This window comes from Aquila chrysaetos, unplaced genomic scaffold (assembly GCF_900496995.4).
Source record: "Aquila chrysaetos chrysaetos unplaced genomic scaffold, bAquChr1.4, whole genome shotgun sequence".
Lineage (NCBI taxonomy): Eukaryota > Metazoa > Chordata > Aves > Accipitriformes > Accipitridae > Aquila > Aquila chrysaetos.
In genome coordinates this window covers 85,365-102,059 of record NW_024470383.1, presented here as the reverse complement: position 1 = coordinate 102,059, position 16,695 = coordinate 85,365, and the positions used below count along the sequence as shown (strand labels likewise).

Below are 16,695 nucleotides of genomic sequence, written 5' to 3'. Positions count from 1 at the left end.
CGCCTTTGGTTACCTTCAAACTGTTTTGCTGTGTGGTAGTCCAGGGCAAGATCCCACGTGCGCGGCCGTGGTTTGAGGAAGAAAGCCATCGCACCTGCAACGTCCTCCCAGCTAGAGGCGCAGAAAGGGGAAAGAAAGAATAAAATAAAATTATTATCCTACAAATGAGCACATCTCAGCTTTTCACCCCTTTTTATGTCAGAAAATGGGTTCAACCGCTGCATTTAATCAAAATACCTGAAAGAAAATGCCATTTTTTCTCCAGCAGCCGCAAAGAAGCTTGGTTTCTTTATGGGAAAACCCATGGAGATGGATTGAACCTATTAATTCCATGATGACTATGAAGGGAACATGAGGAGCACGTTGGGATGGACCCATCTACCTTGTAGATATAATTATACCCCAAAATGCCCATTCCTTGCACTGGCTCAGGGATGAATCCATCTTAAATCCATCCCTGCCTCCACCATTCATTTTCTTGGGCAATCAAATCTGACAAGGTTTACTTGAGTGAGAAAAATCCTTAAAATTGAGATAAGCCGAGTCCAACTCTCTCATGCCCAGAGAAATCCTGCAATAGGTGGAGAAATTTGCTGCTGGCCCTGAGGGAAATGTGCATGGGAGAGATAAGGGCTGGCGTCAAAGGGCCTCGAATCCATCCTCTGAAACCGAGCATGGGGCTTTGAGTGCAAACAAGCAGCTGCCTGCAGTAAAGGGCACTGGAAATGAGTAATAAAGCCGCCAAATGGTTGAATAAACCATGCTGCGATGCTCAAAAATAAACAGGTTGCTTCTTTTTCATGTGCTTTCCCCAGCAAAACTGCAGAGAGGGGAGCTAAAGCAGCAGGTGGATGAGTAAAAGTGGGAAAAAGGTGGGAAAATCAGCCTTAAATTAAGGTATAAGCAGGAACTGTGCTGTTTCTCACCCAAATTTCCCCAGCCAGATCGTTACAGGTAGACAAGAAGCAAATAATAACCACGACCAACCATTGCAAAACACCTTTAAATCCAAAACAAAGATCCTGAGGGCAAAGCAAGGAGAAATCCACTTTCCTCCTCTTGTTGATGGGATGGGGAGAGTGCTCAAAATCCCCTTCCCCCCCCCCCAAAAAAGACAGCAGGGTGATGTAACCCACCCAGCATCACTGGGATTTTCACCTCTCTCAAACCTTTCGGGGTTTTCCTTGGTGGCACTGGTGCCGTTTTGGGGTTCCTCCGGCTGCTTTTCCTCCACCGGCTTCTTCTCCGCTTGGCTTTTTTCCTCACCTGGGTCTTTTTTTCCCCTTCTCTCTGGCACAGGCTCAGCAAAAGCTCAGACCCGTCTCTGCCTCCACCAGCTTTTATCAGCCGGGGAGGGAGGCAACCTCCAATCTCACGCCTGCAGACAGGGCCATGACACACTCGGACGCCTCCTGTGCCCTCCGATTGCACCTTTTTTTCCCCCATTTCAGGGCCATTTACTTTCTCAACATAGGCATCGGGGAGGAAGGAGAGAAAAAAAAAAAAAGGCGCTGCAGAAAACATGCATTATCGCACCCCAAGGAAGAAATTGGTTAAATTTTTGCCCCTCAAGTCCCCAAATCTGGCTGCAGCCCCTTCCACACAACAGAGCTGAGCAAGGCAAAGCAGAGACAAGGATGCAAGCAGCTTCCAGGTGAGGGATGAGACGGCAAAGCCTGGAAATGAGACAACCTGGGGGAGATAAAACATGTTTAAAGCCAACTGTGGGCGAGGAAATTTGCTTTTCCCACCCCGGAAGGTCGTGCCGGGAGCCGAGCGCGGGAACACCCAGGGGCGGTTCGAGGGAAGGCGGCTTCGCCCCGTGCCACCACCAGCCTCCAGTGCCGATGTCTTCTTGCTGGGAGGGAATCACGGCCGCAGCAGCAGCGCAAAACCTCCGTGCCGAGACCAGCCACGACATTGCCACCGTCATCTGCCGGTACTGAAGAGGTGAAAACCCCTCGGGGCCAAGCGGGTGCCAGCAGAGATGGACGAGCAGCCGCAGGTTGTGGCCACGAAGCTTTTTGGGGGACCCGCCGAGACCTGCGAGGTGAGATCATCTTCCTGTGACCCATCAGGCCTCTTCCCCCCACCCCAAAAATGGTGCAAAGTGAAAATATTTTAATTTCTTGGTGGGAAAGCAAAGATAAGGCGCCTGGTCCTGTTCGTGGGAAAAACTCGTAGTGAGTTGATTCCCGCTTTCAAGGGAAGGCAGCAACGTGGGTTTTGGGGGGGGATTATTTGCTTTCCTCCCCCAAATAATTTAAGATTTTAAAGGCAGGCTGATTGCTTCAAATTATTACTTTTTTGGGGGTGCATTCAGGAGAAAATCCAGTCTCACCTGCGATCCCTAAGGAAGGTGTTGGCAGAGTTTCTGGACTGGAGAACGAGCGAAGAGAAGCGACACCGGGACTACCTGGTAAGGGTCCCCTTGGCCTTTCGGCAGCCCAAAGGGGTCCTTGGGTATTTCCCCCCCCCAATCCCTCCAGCAGAAACACATGGGATTGTCTCTGCAACACATCCCAGCGCCCTGCAAAGCCCCAAACTGGGTTGGAGCCGCCAGCACGGATCCCGGGCAGGTTTGGCGAGCGCTGCCTCCGTGTGCAGCTGCTTATTATCCCTGCTTTAAAGCGCTTTATTTTCATGGCGCTGCTCGTTTTCATCCCAGATCAAGTCCTAAAGGGACGTTCATTAATGCAGAATTAACCCTCCCCCCTGCTTCCCAGGGCCCTGGTTGATTTTGGACCAACTATAAAGAGTGACTGGCAACGGGGAAGGGAAAAGGCAGCAGAGCATCAGATAGACTACTTAATTACCCTCCAGTCATTAATTAACCACATCCCTGGCGTTACAGCCCCCGTGGCTCCAGCCAAAGCACTTTGCCCTTTAGCTTGAAAGGGAAAAATTCCGTTCTGGGGGTTGCACATGGTCTCACATGGTTTGGGGGTTTTTTTTCTCCTCCAGGAGACAAGCGAAGCCGAGCGGCGCCGCATCGGGGCCGAGTTCGAGCGGCTGCACCGGTTCTTGGCGGAGAAGGAGCGCGCGGTGCTGGGGCGGCTGGCGGAGCTCGACGCCGCCTTTGAAGCAGCCCAAGCAGAAAAATCTTTGCAGGTGGCCGAGGGGATTACACGGCTCCACGGGCTCATTGGGCAGCTGGAGGCCAAGCGCACACCCCAGGTGAGACCCCTCCTTACCGAAAAAGCTCCCCAAAAGTGCTGCCCATGGGGTCCTGACCCCCCTTTTTCACCTCATTTTAGGATATCGGGAGCATCCTAAGCAGGTATGTGGCATCTAGTCGCTTCCCCCTCTGTGTCACCCTGACTGCGGAGGGGCTGGGCTGGGGTTAAACATCCCTCCCGTGACATCCCTCCCCATTGTTTCTCTTCTCAGCTGGAGCGAAATGAGGCTTCACCTCCCCTCCGAGCTCCCCGCCGAGCTGGAGAAGAGCCTGAGCTCCTGCCGCCGCCAACGGGACGCTCTCTGGGAGGCCCTGAAGGAATTCAGAGGTGTTCTGGGAGGAATTCTGTTCTTTTGGGAGGGATTCAGGGGTATTTTGGGAGAATTCAGGGGTACTTTGGGAGAATTCGAAGGCGTTTTGGGAGGAAAAGGAGGTTGTTCAAGGAAAGGCCGCAGCAGACACAGCACCACGCTCACCTTCTCCCTCTCCTTCCAGACACAGGGCAACCCGAAACAAAGCCACGAAGGCGGAAATGTCCCAGCGCAGAAGAAAAGGGTGAGGCACTTTTTTGGGGTTTTGTCCCTTTTTTCCTTCCCCTAAAGCAGCCTCAGCCTCCCCCGCTGACCCTCCTGCCTTTCCCCGCAGCAAAGCCGCCTCGGGAGCCCAGCACAGTTCCTCTCCCGCAGCTTTTGGCGGACAGAAAGAGCGTGCGGTGGGATGAAGAGCGGGATGAGGCTGAAGAGCCCCGGCGAGGCCAAGGGCCGGCCGGCAGCAGCGAGCGGGTCACCCCGGGGAGATGCAGGACACGGACGTGCTAGCCGGATTCTGCCAGAGGCTGCTTTTCCCTCCGGATACCTGGGTGCTGCCTGCACCCCCAAAACACGACCTCTGTCCCAGCCGAGCTCCTCTCCCACCTCAGATCCTGCCGGAGAAGCCGCAAAAGCCTCCGCTCTGCCCCAAACTTGCCTTCACCAATGCTGCCCCTTCCATTAGCGACCACTTTTGGGGTGCTCGAGTGTTGCCACTCGCCGTTAAGGCAACGAAACGAAAAAAAAAAAAAAAAAAAATTTTAAGGCGTTGATTGCTTCTCCGGGGCCGGAGGGGGGGGGGGGGGGGAGGCAGCGGCGGGACGCGGGGTCCGTCGGTGCAGAGAGGCGGACCTGGTTGAAAACCGCGCCGCCGGACTTTCACCGGCGCCTGCGAGGCACGGCGGACCTGGCAGGGAACACCCCCCCCCCCCCCTCCCCTCCCCTCGCTGGAAGCCCTTTCCCGGCTCCGGTCCCGCGGGGATGAGCCGCACTTGGGGCGCATCCACGGGCGCCGCGCCCGCCCCCGGCTTCTTCAAGGACACGAAACCCCTCCCGCCCCGGCGCAGCTCTTCGTCAACCCCCGACAGCAGCAGCCGGCCCTGGGCGCAGCCCTCTCCCGTCGTATCCTTTACCGCCTCGCCCTCGCCGTAACCCCTTTACTGCCGCTTCTCCGCTCCCTCGGTGCAGCTCTTTCAGCGACCCCCGAGGCAGCGGCCACCCCTTCCGTACAAACCCCTTCATCGCCGCCTCGCCCGTCCCTCGGCGCAGCTCTTTTATTGCCGCCTCGCCCTCCCTTTCTCCCCCCCCGCAGCACTTTTATTCACGCCTCACCCTTCCCCGCTCGGCGCAGTTTTTAATGCCGCCTCGCCTCGCCCGGCCCTCGGCTGCAGCTCTTTCTGTGACACGAGGCGGCGGCCGCCCCTCGGTTGCAGCTCTTTTATCGCCGCCTCGCCCCAGGGGTAACGGCTTCTCTCGCTCCCCCGCCCCGTGACCAGCTCCTTTGCTGAACCCCCTGGGGTGGCTCTTAAAAGAGCCTTTGGGTTCAACGTTTATCGCTCCATCCACCGCGCTCTTAAGACTCGCCCTCAGCCGGCGCAGGACCCCCGACTTCCTCCACGCCTCCAGCCGCCGCCGCCGCCGCCGCCGCCTCCTCCTCCTCATCCTCCTCTGCTGCTGCTGCCGCCGCCTTCGCCTTTCCCCGCGGTCTCATCTTCAAGCGCTGCGCGGCGGCTTTAACAGCGCGCCTCGGCCCCTTCGTCTTCCCGGCGGGGCGCCTACGGGCTTCACCGACCGCCCTCCCGCGCCTCCCGGTTCCTTCCAGTCGCTCCTTACCGACACGGCCGAGGCGAAACGAACCGGCGAGGCCGCTGCCCGTCACCCGCCGCAAAAGCCCTTTGCTGAGCAGAGCACCAACCGCCGCCTTCAAACGACCACCGTTCCGCACCACGTCGTAACCCTCGGTGGCGAGCGTCTTCTTAATGAAAGCGAACGAAGCGCCTTTACGGGCCGTGCACGAGCAAACGGCGGTGAGAATGAGATCCGACAACGACGGCCACCCGCGCTTCTGCGGCAGCGACATCCCCGCCCTCGACGTGGACGGCTGCGGCTCTCCTACTTGCTCACCCGACATGGCGGGGCGCGACGGCTTCGAGGCTCGGGGCCTCGCCGCTACGCTCCTGCTCCGCTCCTGCTCCCTCCGCCGCCGGCCGCTGACTGCGAGACAGCGCCCCCCGGCGGCTCCTTATATAGCCCCGTGGCGGACGCAACCGAGTCAACCTCCGCGCGCCGCTGCTCCCCCCGCCCCCTCCTCACCCTTCCCGCCGGCGCCAAAATGAGCTCCCCCACACGCAAACACGCAGAAAAAAAACCCGCACCCCACTTCCCCAAGGGAAAACACTGGGTTCATACGCCCACCCCATGGCCCTTCGTATCCCCGCGGCCAGGCCCTAGAGAAACCCTGTTTAATAAAACAAAAATAAAATAAAATAAAATAAAATAAAATAAGCCCTCCTAAAATGCAAAAATTTGTCCCACAAAGTCAAGCGGGTGCAACACACGCTCGCCCCAAGGCGCTGCAGCTCCGGGAGCTGTTTAGGAACGAAAAAAAAAAACCTTAAAATGAGGTATGAACGGCAGTTTGGTTTTACGTATGTGCAGACAGGTAGCAAAACCGCAAAAAAGTGGCAATTTCAGGAAAAGTATTTCTTTCTAGCACAGCCCTGGCTTCTCCTCCTGCCGCCAAAGCCTCTCGCAGGCTGAGATCCCTCTTGGAAAGGGCCAATAACTGCCTGAAACATCTAAGAATTAATGAAGCATCAAGTTTGCCTCCTGTTAATTAAAGCCCTGTTCCAGCCATTTCCTGGAAAAAAAACATACTTTAAAAAAAAAAAAAAAAGGAAAAAAGGTTTCCGGGGTGGTTTTTTTTTGCTGTTGTTGTGCCCAGAGAGCTGCTACTAGAGATTAAATTTGGGGGTTTATTTTGGTTTAGTTCCTCCTGGTTTGTCCTGTCTCGTATCGCGCTTTGCTCCATCGCATCCTCGAGGCCCCTCCACGGCTGTCAATAGCGGGAAAGGGGATCACAAACGCCGCCTCTTATTGGCCGTCGGACGCGCTGAGGCTTCCTATTGGCTGCCCGACATCAACCAATGAGAGTGGACCTTTCCGTTCCACTCTCCCGCGGCGGAGGTGGGCTCCCCCCGCCCACTAGTCCCTCCTCGGATAGGAGCGAACCTGGGTCTATTAACGGGGTTTTTGCGAGAATAACAGATGCCCGGTGGGTTTTTGCATCGCTTCTGCCTATTTTTGCCCTCGTTGCAAACCGGGGGGGGGGGGGGGGGGCGGTTGGCAGCGCCTCTGGTTTCCCCTGAGGAAGGGGCTGTGATTTTCCTGGGGAAAAGCTGAAGCTGATTAATTTGGGGCTCAGCAACCTGCAGTTTTTACAATTCTATTTGGGAATATCCAACTTATTTTACTGTTTTATCAGCCTTATTCACAACTATACTGATTCCTGATTAGTCTCTTCTTTTTAAAATTATTTTTATGTGGGCTATATTCTATAAAAGTGAAACTTTCAGCTCAAAGACCCTCGTGCGGTTTGGTTCCCTGAATTAATTTTGTTATACAACTTCATTAACATTATTCCCTCCAGGGATGGGCTGCTTTAACACTGCCTCCACCCACAGATCCTGCGCCTGCTAGTTGTTAGTTTTTCCCCTCAGCTTCTTATTTTCCACATCTGATTTGGGTGCTGAGGTTTAGTGGTGTTTTTTTCTTCCACTTTAAACCCCCCTGCTGGGCTTATTGCTGGCGACACAGCTAATATCCGCACGAGGTCCGCGGGACATAGAGGAACTCTGCTCACTCGCTGCATTCCTGCATTAATCCCTGTTTTCTACAGCCACCCTCCAGCCGCAGTTTGCTTCCCCTGGGCGCAGCCGGAGTGGTAGAAAACTCACCCTGCAAATAAATTATCTTTCCTAAACCCCTGGCAATCGCTGCCTGCATTCCGTGCTGTTGTTAAATCCTTGCTGGCCTTGTCCCTGGGGGTTGTTTTATCACTGGGGCAGTGGGAACGTCAGATGAGCTCTCCGTTGCTTTTCCCCGTGAGGTTCTGGATGCCAACACCGGCCTCCTGTCCTGTCGCCGTTTCCAGGAAAACCATCGCCCGGCCCCTTCGCGTGGGCGTTTCTCTGAGCGTTCACAAGAAACAGCCCCGTCGCTTCAGCCATGGCTGCGGGACAAGCCGTGGAAAATCTTCAGGAGGAAATCACCTGCGCCGTCTGTTTGGATTTCTTCCGCGATCCCGTCATGCTCCTGGGTTGTGGCCACAATTTTTGCCGCCGTTGCCTCGATTGTTGCTCCGCAGATGCCGCTGGGGCCGGTTCCTGCCCCCAATGCCGTTTACCTTTCCCCCGCGATGGCTTCCGTCCCAACCGGCAACTGGCCAACGTGGTGGCGGCCGTCCAGGAGCTGGCAATGCCGGCGGCGGAGGAGCTTTGCCGGCAGCACTGCCAACCCTTCACCCTTTTTTGTCGCCGGAATGGGATCCTCCTCTGTGCCGCTTGCGCCGAGAATCGTGCCCACCGTGCCGTGCCCCTTGAAGAGGCCGCTCGCGAGTACAGGGTGAGCGAAACCCCAGCTCAAACACCCTCTCCTTGCCTGAGCAACGCTAAAAACCCAATTTCCCTTAAAACTCAGCCCCCAAAATATATATTTTCAGATTTGGCAAAGCTTTTCCCCACCTTTCCAGGGGAAAAAAAGCACTGCGAGCATCCCAAAGTCAAAATTGAGCTGAAATGCTGCAATTTGCCGAGGCTTAAGTATGCAATGGGGTGGGGGACGGTGGCAGTTTGGGGACCAAAATTCTAAATATGGGTGATTTAAAAGCTCCAGCTCTCACCCAGCGCATGCGCCGTGGAGGGTTCCTGCTCTGCTTCCGGGGACGGAGGGGAAATGGGGGTCCCCAAAGGGGGTCCGGACCCGGCTGGGGGTGCAAGGATGGGGGGGAAAGGGGGGCTGCGGTGTTTAAGGGGCTGGTGGGGACTTTTTAGGGGAGGTCTTGGAAAGATGAGGTATCCCAGCCTGGCTGGGAGACCCGTAGTGGGCATACATCACTATATATTCATATATCTATATAATGTGTGGGTGTATATATATATCATAGCTATAAAACCAATTATAATGTGGATATGTTTGCATATCTGCTTCAGCACAGCCAGAGAGGAGGATGAGGATGGGGCTGCCCACGCTGGCCATCTCCAGGGTGCTTCAGGGGTGCCAGCCCCCCTTTATTCCCCCCCTCCAGGAGCCAAAACCCCTTTTCTCGGTTGCAGGAGCGGTTCGAAACTTCCCTAAAAGCCCTGCAAGAGGAGGATGAGCGACGTGCCAGGCTGGCAGCGGCAGCGGAGGAAATGAGACAGGAGATGCTGGTGGGTGCTCCCACCGTCACGGCGCACCATGGGGGCCAAACCACTTCATCCCCCCACCAGCATCCTCCTCCTCTCCCTTCATCCCCCAGACCCGAGTCGATGCCGAGAAGCAGAAGCTGCTGGCGGTGCTGGAAGGGCTTCGGCGGGTGCTGGGCGAGCAGGAATCGCGGTTCTTGATCCGTCTTGGTCGCCTACGCCGAGGGCTGGAGGAGCAGCGTCGCGGTGAGGCCACCGAGCTGGCTCGGCTCCGGCAACGCCGCACCGAGCTCCAGACCAAGTGCCGACAACCGGACAGTGACCTGCTACGGGTGAGCCAAACCCTTCCCCAAAATCCCTCTGCTTCCCCCCTTTTGGCTTTCATTCCCCAGCAAACAGCCCTGAGCATCTCTCTCCCTTCCTCTCCAGGATGCCCAAATCACCTTGAGCAGGTACCGGGGCCAAAAAGCATCACCAGGAACGGCGTTTTGGGGCCAAAATCCTCCTTTTGGGGGTCTCCTCCTCACCCTGCATCCTCTTCCCCGGGGATTTTTGCTTTTGAGCTAGGGGGGTTGATGGTTAATCTGGAGCTTGGTGGCGATGGGGGAATCTCCCGTCACGTCTTGCAGGAGCTGGAGCCTTTCCCAGGGAAATAAAGTTCTCCCTGTGGTTTTCCAGCATGAGGAAGGGAAATTTGGGGATTTCTTGGCATTAAACACCCTGATTTGCCCCCTCCCCGAGGTGCACGGAGTGGAGGGCACAGCCATTGCTGCCACCAATGCCAGAGCTGGAAGCGGATCTTGAGGATTTTGCCCTGAAAACCAACATGCTGGCAGAGGCGGTGACACAGTTTAAAGGTGTTTGGAGGGGGAAAACTGGCAAAGGGGATTTAATAAGCAGAAATGGGAGCCTGGGGCAGGGTTGGGGCGGGCAGAGACCCCCCCAGGGTTGGCAAAGTTTGGCTGGAAGGTCCAAGCATCGCAAATGCCCCTTTAATATAAAATAATCAGGGATTTATCCCCCTTATAGCAGCCTTAGGGGGTGGGAAGCTGCAGGTGGGAGGTGCAGAGGGCTGCTGGCTGTTAATTAGCACCCAAATTAGGATGCTAATTCAGTGTGGAGGGAGGCAATGACCCACACAAAGTGGGTTTGAGTCTCCCACCTCTCCAAGCAATGGGGAATGGGGGGGGGGATGTGGGACAGCCCCAGGGCCAGATCCAGGGGTACAAATCTCTGGGGTCATCTTCTATTTCCAGACATCTTGGGGTGCTCGCTGGAAGAAGACTTGGGGGGATACCGGAGAGGTGAGTTGGGCTTCAGGACTGACTTTATGTTCAGTGCCTGGGGCTGATACTCAGACTCAGCATCCAGAGCTGGGGCTCAGCTGCAAAATCTGGAGCCGATGCTCTGGTGCAATACCTGGGACCGATGCTTGGGTGCAGTATTTGAAGTTGATGCTCTGGTGCAACCCCCAGGGTGGATGCTCGAGTGTGATATTTGGAGCTGAAGCTCCAGTGCAATGCCCAGGGCTGATGCTCTGGTGCAACACGCAGGGTGGTTGCTCCAGCGCAGTATTTTGAGCCGAAGCTCCAGTGCAATGACTGGGACTGATGCTCTGGTACAATATTTGAAGGTCATGCTCCAGTGCAACACTTAGAGCTGATAATCAGGTCCAATATTAGAATCTAATGCTCTGGTGCAGCGCCCAGGTGCAATTCCCAGGGTTGATGCTCTGGTGCAACATTCACAGCTGATAATCATGTGCAACTTTTGGAGCTGGTGATCTGGTGCAAAGCCCAGGGTTGAAACTCAGGCATAGCATTTGCTGCTGATGCTCAGGTACAATATTTGGAGCTGACGCTCGAGTGCAGCACCCAGGAGGGATGCTCGAGTGCAATATTTTGAGCTGATGCTCTTTTGCAACACCTCAGGGCTGATGCTCTCATGCAACGCCTGGGACTGATGCTCGAGTGCAATATTTGGACCTGATACCCTGATGCACCGAATCCCGTTAATACCCCTTTCCTCCCCCACCCCAGCAACCGTGACGCTGGACCCAGCCACAGCTCACCCCCAAATCCTCGTGTCAGCAGACGGCCGGACCGCGAGACGCCGGGAATCGCCCCCGGCTCCTCTTCCCTCGGGAGCTGAGCGTTTCGAGTCTCTCCGCTGCGTTTTGGGTCAGCAGGGCTTCACGGGGGGTCGGCACCGCTGGGCTGTGGAGGTTCGTCCCGGTCCCGACTGGGCGCTGGGGGTGGCTCGGGAATTTGTGTCCCGTAAGGGCTGCTTCGGTCTCAGCCCCGAACGAGGCGTTTGGGCTGTGGGGCAGTGGTTGGGGCAGCTACGGGCTCTCACCTGGCCCAGCCCCACATCTCTGCCCCACGGCCGTGTGCCCCGACGTATCGAGGTGGCTTTGGATTACGCTGGCGGGCGGGTGGCTTTCCGCGATGCCGACAGCAAGACCGAAATCTTTGCCTTTCCCCCGGCCGCTTTCGCTGGCGAACGGCTCCGGCCGCTGTTCTGGCTGGGCGAGGGGCCGGCTCTGCTCACCCTCTGCCCCTGAACCTCTCAAAACCAGACCCTTTCACCACCCCAACAAACCCTCCTGCTCAATAAACAGCCCCAACCCACCCCCTAGCCCCATTTGCTTTTCCTTTTAACACTTAATTTAGCAAAATTAATCACATTTCGCCCTCCTGCTCCTTGCCAGGTTTGCACGGACTCAAAATTCCCCTGAAATACCATTTTTTTTGCAGCTCTGCTGGGCAGTTCTCCAGTGAAAATAAGCCTCAAAAGGGGGAAAAAAGACAAGGGAATATCTTGCTTCCCACCACAGCTGCACAGCACTTACCCCAACCCCCTTTCCCAAAGTAAAACCCACCCTCAATGCACATTTTTTACCCATTTAATTATTATTATATTTTCAAGGGCGGGGGGAGGAAATTAAAGAAAGAGAAGGGAATCGCACATGGACCCAGAGCAGAGGAGGATTTTGCATGCTGGGGAGAAGGGCCACACTCAAAGGATATTTTTTTGCCAATTTAATGCTTTTTGTTGGGTTTCTACCCCACCATCACACTGTGTCTCCCCATGAGAAAGTAACCTCAATAGGAGGACGGAGAGATTTTTGTTTCCCCAGTTGTTTGTCAATGTAAACAAGACCCAGAAATACAGGGAGAACCTCCCTAAAAAATATGAGAGCTAAATTTGAGGGGGGGAAAAAAAAAAAATTAGCTTTGCTGCTGGTGGTGGATGCCTCGTAGGAAGGTTTTGCAAGCAGAGAAGTCTCTGCTTAAGATTTGCAGAGAAATTCAGGGAAAAGGGATAAAACCACTTCTTGTGCCTCTCTGGATCACTCAGGCTGGGGCCTCCCCGTGGTTTTGCAATTGCTGCCAGGATGTGAGCAGAGAGAGAGGCCACAGATGGGATTTTATCCCCCATTTCACCACCTATGAGTGAATAGAAGGGGTAAAAATAAACAAACCAGCATCTTGAGATAGCAGGAAGTCGTTATTAGGGTTAAACCACATAATAAAGCGCTGTTATCAGGCAGCACAGGCAGGACCAGGCAGGTCTCTGCCTCTTACAGCCCCAATCGCTCCACCTCCGCTGCCAGACTTGCCTCCCTGTCCGCAGAGACTTGTGACATTGGCCCGAGGAAGAGGGGAAACCACCAGGAAAGGCAGTGCAGAGGGTGGCTGCTTTCATCTCCAGGGCCCTAATTTTAAATAAGGCTCCTGACAAACCCGCAGATCACTGCTAAACCCAAATTACAGCCTGGCTCAGCTGTGTAATTAGTCACTTCCCCGCTTGGTTCACGGCGAGGTAGGTTGTAGGTGATGTCATCCTCAAAAAAGGAGAGCTCATTACAGCGCAAGGTCCGGCGATGCTTCGTGTCACGAGTGAAAAACCAAAGTGCTTCTTTGCAGCATCCTGCTCTAACAGATGAGCTCTTGACACTCTGTTTCTTCTGCTTTTCCTCTGAAAAGCTTTACAGAGGTTTAATTTGAAAGTCCACACAAAAAAATAAAGCATAAACAACAACAAAAAATTGCCTTTTCTGCGTAGATCAGCAGGCCCAGAGCTCTTCAGCACTGGGGGAGAAAAATCAGCCTCTTTTCACTTGAAGGCACCTCACCAGCCTCACATCAGCAGTTTGGACAGCGGATCGCTTGGCGTGGAGCGCGCACAACCCCCATTCCTCCAGCAAAGCCAGCAGATGCGCCTCGCAGCCCTCTTGCAGAGCCGCCATGGCAGCTCCGTGAACCCCAAAACCCTTCTGGATGATGGAGAAACCTCGCACCAGCCCATGAAAAGAGGCCGCGGGAAGCAGCTTCGGGTTTTTTTTCTGCAAGAGACGAAGCTTTTTCCATAGCGCTGGAGCCCGGGGGGAACGCGGGCGCGTTTTGGGGTGCGGTGGGGCTGGAGAAGGAGAGTTTTGGGGATTTTTTTTAACACCCACGGCTTGCTTCGCCCGCGCCATCCCGCCGCGCTGTTCCCGCCATCTCCCGCGCCCCGCCTTCTATAAAGCGCAGCGCGCTCTGACTGGCTGCTCGTTCTCCCGCAGCGGCGCTCCATTGGCTGCTCCTCGCCGCGCGGCCCACCCCCCCCGCCCCTCCTCGGAGCGGACCTGAGTGAGGACTGCACGGCCGGCGAAGCGCGGCGGACACGGAGGGGCGGACCTGAGTGAGGACTGCGGTTCCCCTGCGAGGGCGGGGGCGTTAAGACCTCCCCTGCTCCTCATTGGCGGCCATTATAAGTGGAAAAAGGCGGATTTTGGGTGGCGGGTTTGCAATTATTCGGGTTAATAATCGGCAGGTGGTTATAAAAACGGGGCTAAACAGGCACTTTTTTTAATCGCCGGCTCGTTATACCCCAAAAGGAACCAATTTCGCCCCAAAATACAGCTCCAGTGCAAATCGGGGAGGGTGTTGGTGTTTTTAATCCTCGGGTTTTGGGGACATTTTCCCCTAGGCAGCAGGCAGCACGCTGGGAAATGGGGATTTTCTGTCACAAAATGGTGCCCATGGGGAAGAAAACCCCAAATTGGGGAGGAATTGGTTAATAAAAGAGAGGTTTTGCACTGCTGCCTCAGGGTGAAAGTGCTGATAACCCCCCAAGGCCCCATTTTTTGGGGCAGACTGTCCCCCTTTTAAGTGAAAATAAAAAGACTTGGTGTTTTCAGCACCAGCAGTGGAGGTGGGGAGAAAAGAGTTCCGCAAATATCCCTGAAACCACCCAGATTTAACCCAAATCCTGCTTGGAGAGGGGAGTGAGGGCATAAATCCCTCCCAGTGTCACCAGTCTGCCCAGTTCTCCCTCCCCGCAGCCGGCCTTTTCCCCACTTCTTATCCCAGTTTCTTGGGATAAAATTTCATCATTTCATTTCATTTCTTCCATTTCATAACTTCCCCTGCTCTGAAAAGAAGCTTTTTCTCCCCAAAACGAAGCCAAGCAGGACTTTCTTCCCCCCCAGACCCCTCACTGCCCAACCCCCCTCCCTGAAAAGCCACATCTGAGGGTTTATTTAAGCTAAAAAAGGCCTTTTTTAACATAAAAGGGGCTTTTTAGCAGCAGAAATTATGCCCCTCCCAGACCCTGGTACTCCAAGCCTGGAACATATAGGACAGAACATATAGACCAGCAAGCAGGCTGCGGTATAGGGTGTAACTATAGTGAGGGGAGCGTATGGACTGCGATATAGGGCCTGGATATAACGCTCAGACCCTACAGCCCAATACAGGCACAAGAGCACATAGCCCACACCATATGACCCCATATAGAGTAAATATATATATATATATATAGCATATATAGGGCCCAGACTGCACAGCCACATATGGGGACGAGAGCACAGACCTTTATACAGGTCCTAGACCGCACAGCCTAACACAAGGCCTGGAATATAGGGCCGAGACCATATAGGAACCACGGCATACAGGTCTGTATAGACCCCCAGAGATCTACATAGACCCCCATAGATCTGTATAGACCCCTACAGAACTGTATAGACTCCTACAGATCTGTATAGACTGCCAGAGATCTGTATAGACTGCCAGAGATCTGCCCCATAGGTCAGTTTGTGGCCTGCAGCAACCAGAGCATCGAGCTGAATGAATATAGGGACGACACCCTATAGCACAATATAGGGCCTGGGCAGCACGGACGGAGCTGGCAGCTGGGCTGAGAGGTAACAAAAGAAATTTGGATTTTGGGTTCTTTTTTTAGGGTTTGTTTTTTTTTTCCTTTTATTTTGGAAAATAATTTCTCCGCTTGGAGCTGCCCTCGCCCCAAATTTCCCCCATGGCGGCACCAGAGAAGTGGCGGGTGAACGGTGCGCTGCTGCGCGCCAAATCCTCCCCGCTAAAGACACGCCCAAAAAAAAATGATGAAAAAGGAGGAAAACACCCACCAACCCCCCGCAAAAAAAACCCCAAACCAAACCCACAACAAGCAGAGCCACGGCGCCCGCTAACTCCAACTGGGATCGTAACCTGTCCAGTCCGAAGGAGGCGCGAGATAAACGCGACGTCCCCGATAGACAAAGCTGACGATGCCGCGATAACCGGCACGGGGGACGCCAGATTTGAGGTCGTCCATCAGCCCCAGGGCTTTGGCGAAGGCTTTGAAGGAATCGCGGCCGCTGTACTGCAGGCGGACAGCGCCGAGTTCCCGCCGCCGGTTGCCTTGGAGCTCCTCCACCCTCACCTCCGGCGCGGCGTAAACCTTGGGGAGAAAAGAACGTTCGTACTCTTCCTTTTTGAGGTAAGAAAGATCCAGTTGGGTAAAAGGCACGAAACGGTCGTTAAGTTTGATAAATTTTAAATATTGATCGAAAAATTGCCCGTGGCTCACTCCTTTACGACCGAACGTCATCGTACGGGAGACTTCGGGGCGGACGCAGGAACGATCTCGGCGTTGTTCGGGTTGACGCATCCAATCGTCCCAAAAAGCTCGCGGCCATTTGGGTTCAAGTTCATCCCAAAGTTCGGCTAAAAGCAACCAACCAAGACCAGGAAAAAAATCAGTCCGGTAAAGCAACTCGGCTTGTCCAACATCCACCATTTGCTCTTTCCCGTTGTCGTTCCACGCGGAGACGCACCAGAGGCTGCGATCGGCAAGGAGGAGCGGGAACGCCGCTTGGAAATACTCAAAAAAATCCGGAGCGACTTCTAAATCGTCCTCTACCACGATGGCAGCGCGGTAACGGAAAGTCCGGAAAACCTGTCCCAACGCCCAACGATAATGCCGAGCGATTTTATAATAACCTTGGAATTTACGGTGTTCTGCCGGCACCGGGATATCGCTGAGATCGGGTTGTCGGATATGAGCCACGGCGTCGCCGTAGGAGGCGATGACACGAGCCGTTTCAGCATGACCGCAATCCTGGCTGACGATAACGGGGAAACGTTGGGCCGAAGGTCGGTAACGTAAGAGTTTATCCAAACACCGACGGACGGTGCTGCGGTCGCAAGCCATCACCAACACCGGTAACACCGTGCTGGCGGGATCGGTGAGTCGCGGTGGCGCCGGGGAGGGCGGCGGGGGGGGAGGTTTGGGGGTGATTTGAACCCCGCGTCGCCGCCCCCCCCCACAACCCGCTGTAGCGGTGAATTTGGCGCAGGAGTTCTTTTTGCCGTTCCAGTTCGGTTTCGGCATCTTGCGCCAAACGAATCACTTCTGCCGTCAGTCGGTCGCCTTCGCCGGGGGAGGCCGGGCGGCTCCAGAGGAAGAGGAGGAGGAGGCCGTTCCAGGCGATGAAGAGCGCCGCCCCCCACAACACCAAGCTGCTCTTCTTCAGCAT

General features: G+C 55.0%; 5 protein-coding genes across 12 annotated transcripts in view; 2 read left to right on the top strand and 3 right to left on the bottom strand.

Annotated features, from left to right (window-relative positions):
• The window catches only part of LOC115337878 (butyrophilin subfamily 1 member A1-like), a 2,818-nt gene extending 1,417 nt beyond the window's left edge, over window positions 1-1,401 (bottom strand). Inside the window, exons 1-3 of one of the 3 annotated variants that reach the window (XM_030006299.1) lie at window positions 1,170-1,401; window positions 238-338; window positions 14-111 (exon numbers count right to left, since the gene is read on the bottom strand). In XM_030006299.1, coding sequence (XP_029862159.1) covers window positions 14-111; window positions 238-305 — 166 coding nt within the window. In that variant the 5' untranslated portion in view covers window positions 306-338; window positions 1,170-1,401. Of the gene's footprint in view, window positions 1-13; window positions 112-237; window positions 339-1,136 lie in introns of all 3 variants that reach the window. The other 2 variants (XM_030006301.1, XM_030006300.1) reach the window with 2 other exon arrangements.
• LOC115337876 (E3 ubiquitin-protein ligase TRIM7-like) overlaps window positions 1-4,974 on the top strand; it is a 21,228-nt gene extending 16,254 nt beyond the window's left edge. The window contains exons 1-8 of one of the 4 annotated variants that reach the window (XM_041121806.1): window positions 1,441-1,654; window positions 1,760-2,050; window positions 2,324-2,419; window positions 2,965-3,177; window positions 3,258-3,280; window positions 3,391-3,506; window positions 3,674-3,733; window positions 3,824-4,209. In XM_041121806.1, the coding sequence (XP_040977740.1) occupies window positions 1,988-2,050; window positions 2,324-2,419; window positions 2,965-3,177; window positions 3,258-3,280; window positions 3,391-3,506; window positions 3,674-3,733; window positions 3,824-3,996 (744 nt within the window). In that variant the 5' untranslated portion in view covers window positions 1,441-1,654; window positions 1,760-1,987 and the 3' untranslated portion in view covers window positions 3,997-4,209. Of the gene's footprint in view, window positions 1-1,440; window positions 2,051-2,323; window positions 2,420-2,964; window positions 3,178-3,257; window positions 3,281-3,390; window positions 3,507-3,673; window positions 3,734-3,823; window positions 4,210-4,382 lie in introns of those variants that run through there. The other 3 variants (XR_005931887.1, XM_041121805.1, XM_030006295.2) reach the window with 3 other exon arrangements.
• On the bottom strand, window positions 4,958-7,522 carry LOC115337857 (histone H1B-like). The gene is made up of 2 exons (XM_030006263.2): window positions 7,443-7,522; window positions 4,958-6,275 (listed from the first exon to the last, which is right to left on the bottom strand). The coding sequence occupies exon 2, from the start codon at window positions 5,615-5,617 to the stop codon at window positions 5,060-5,062; it is 558 nt and encodes a 185-aa protein (XP_029862123.2). The 5' UTR covers window positions 5,618-6,275; window positions 7,443-7,522; the 3' UTR covers window positions 4,958-5,059.
• LOC115337870 (zinc finger protein RFP-like) lies at window positions 7,462-15,267 on the top strand. Of its 3 annotated transcripts, none has more exons than XM_030006287.2 (8): window positions 7,462-8,109; window positions 8,820-8,915; window positions 9,005-9,223; window positions 9,321-9,343; window positions 9,633-9,748; window positions 10,148-10,195; window positions 10,931-11,115; window positions 13,459-15,267. In XM_030006287.2, the coding sequence occupies exons 1-8, from the start codon at window positions 7,714-7,716 to the stop codon at window positions 13,579-13,581; spliced, it is 1,206 nt and encodes a 401-aa protein (XP_029862147.1). In that variant the 5' UTR covers window positions 7,462-7,713; the 3' UTR covers window positions 13,582-15,267. The 3 variants fall into 3 exon arrangements, with proteins under 3 accessions (XP_029862147.1, XP_029862146.1, XP_029862145.1); XM_030006286.2 differs by lacking the exon at window positions 13,459-15,267 and adding an exon at window positions 12,960-13,450; XM_030006285.2 differs by lacking the exon at window positions 13,459-15,267 and having other exon boundaries at window positions 7,714-8,109; window positions 10,931-12,106.
• Window positions 15,111-16,695, bottom strand: MGAT1 (alpha-1,3-mannosyl-glycoprotein 2-beta-N-acetylglucosaminyltransferase). The gene is given in 2 exon segments (XM_030006288.2): window positions 15,111-16,502; window positions 16,504-16,695. Coding segments are annotated over 2 exon segments (1,332 nt in total). The 3' UTR covers window positions 15,111-15,362.

What these genes read in the sequence shown, in the direction of transcription:
- LOC115337870 (XM_030006285.2), top strand. Translation starts at nt 7,714, where the DNA reads ATGGCTGCGGGACAAGCCGTGGAAAATCTTCAGGAGGAAATCACCTGC. An exon ending in CGGACAGTGACCTGCTACGG is followed by an intron (nt 9,224 to 9,320) that starts GTGAGCCAAACC and finishes CTTCCTCTCCAG; the next exon opens with GATGCCCAAATCACCTTGAG. An exon ending in GGCGGTGACACAGTTTAAAG is followed by an intron (nt 9,749 to 10,147) that starts GTGTTTGGAGGG and finishes TTCTATTTCCAG; the next exon opens with ACATCTTGGGGTGCTCGCTG.
- LOC115337857 (XM_030006263.2), bottom strand. Translation starts at nt 5,617, where the DNA reads ATGTCGGGTGAGCAAGTAGGAGAGCCGCAGCCGTCCACGTCGAGGGCG.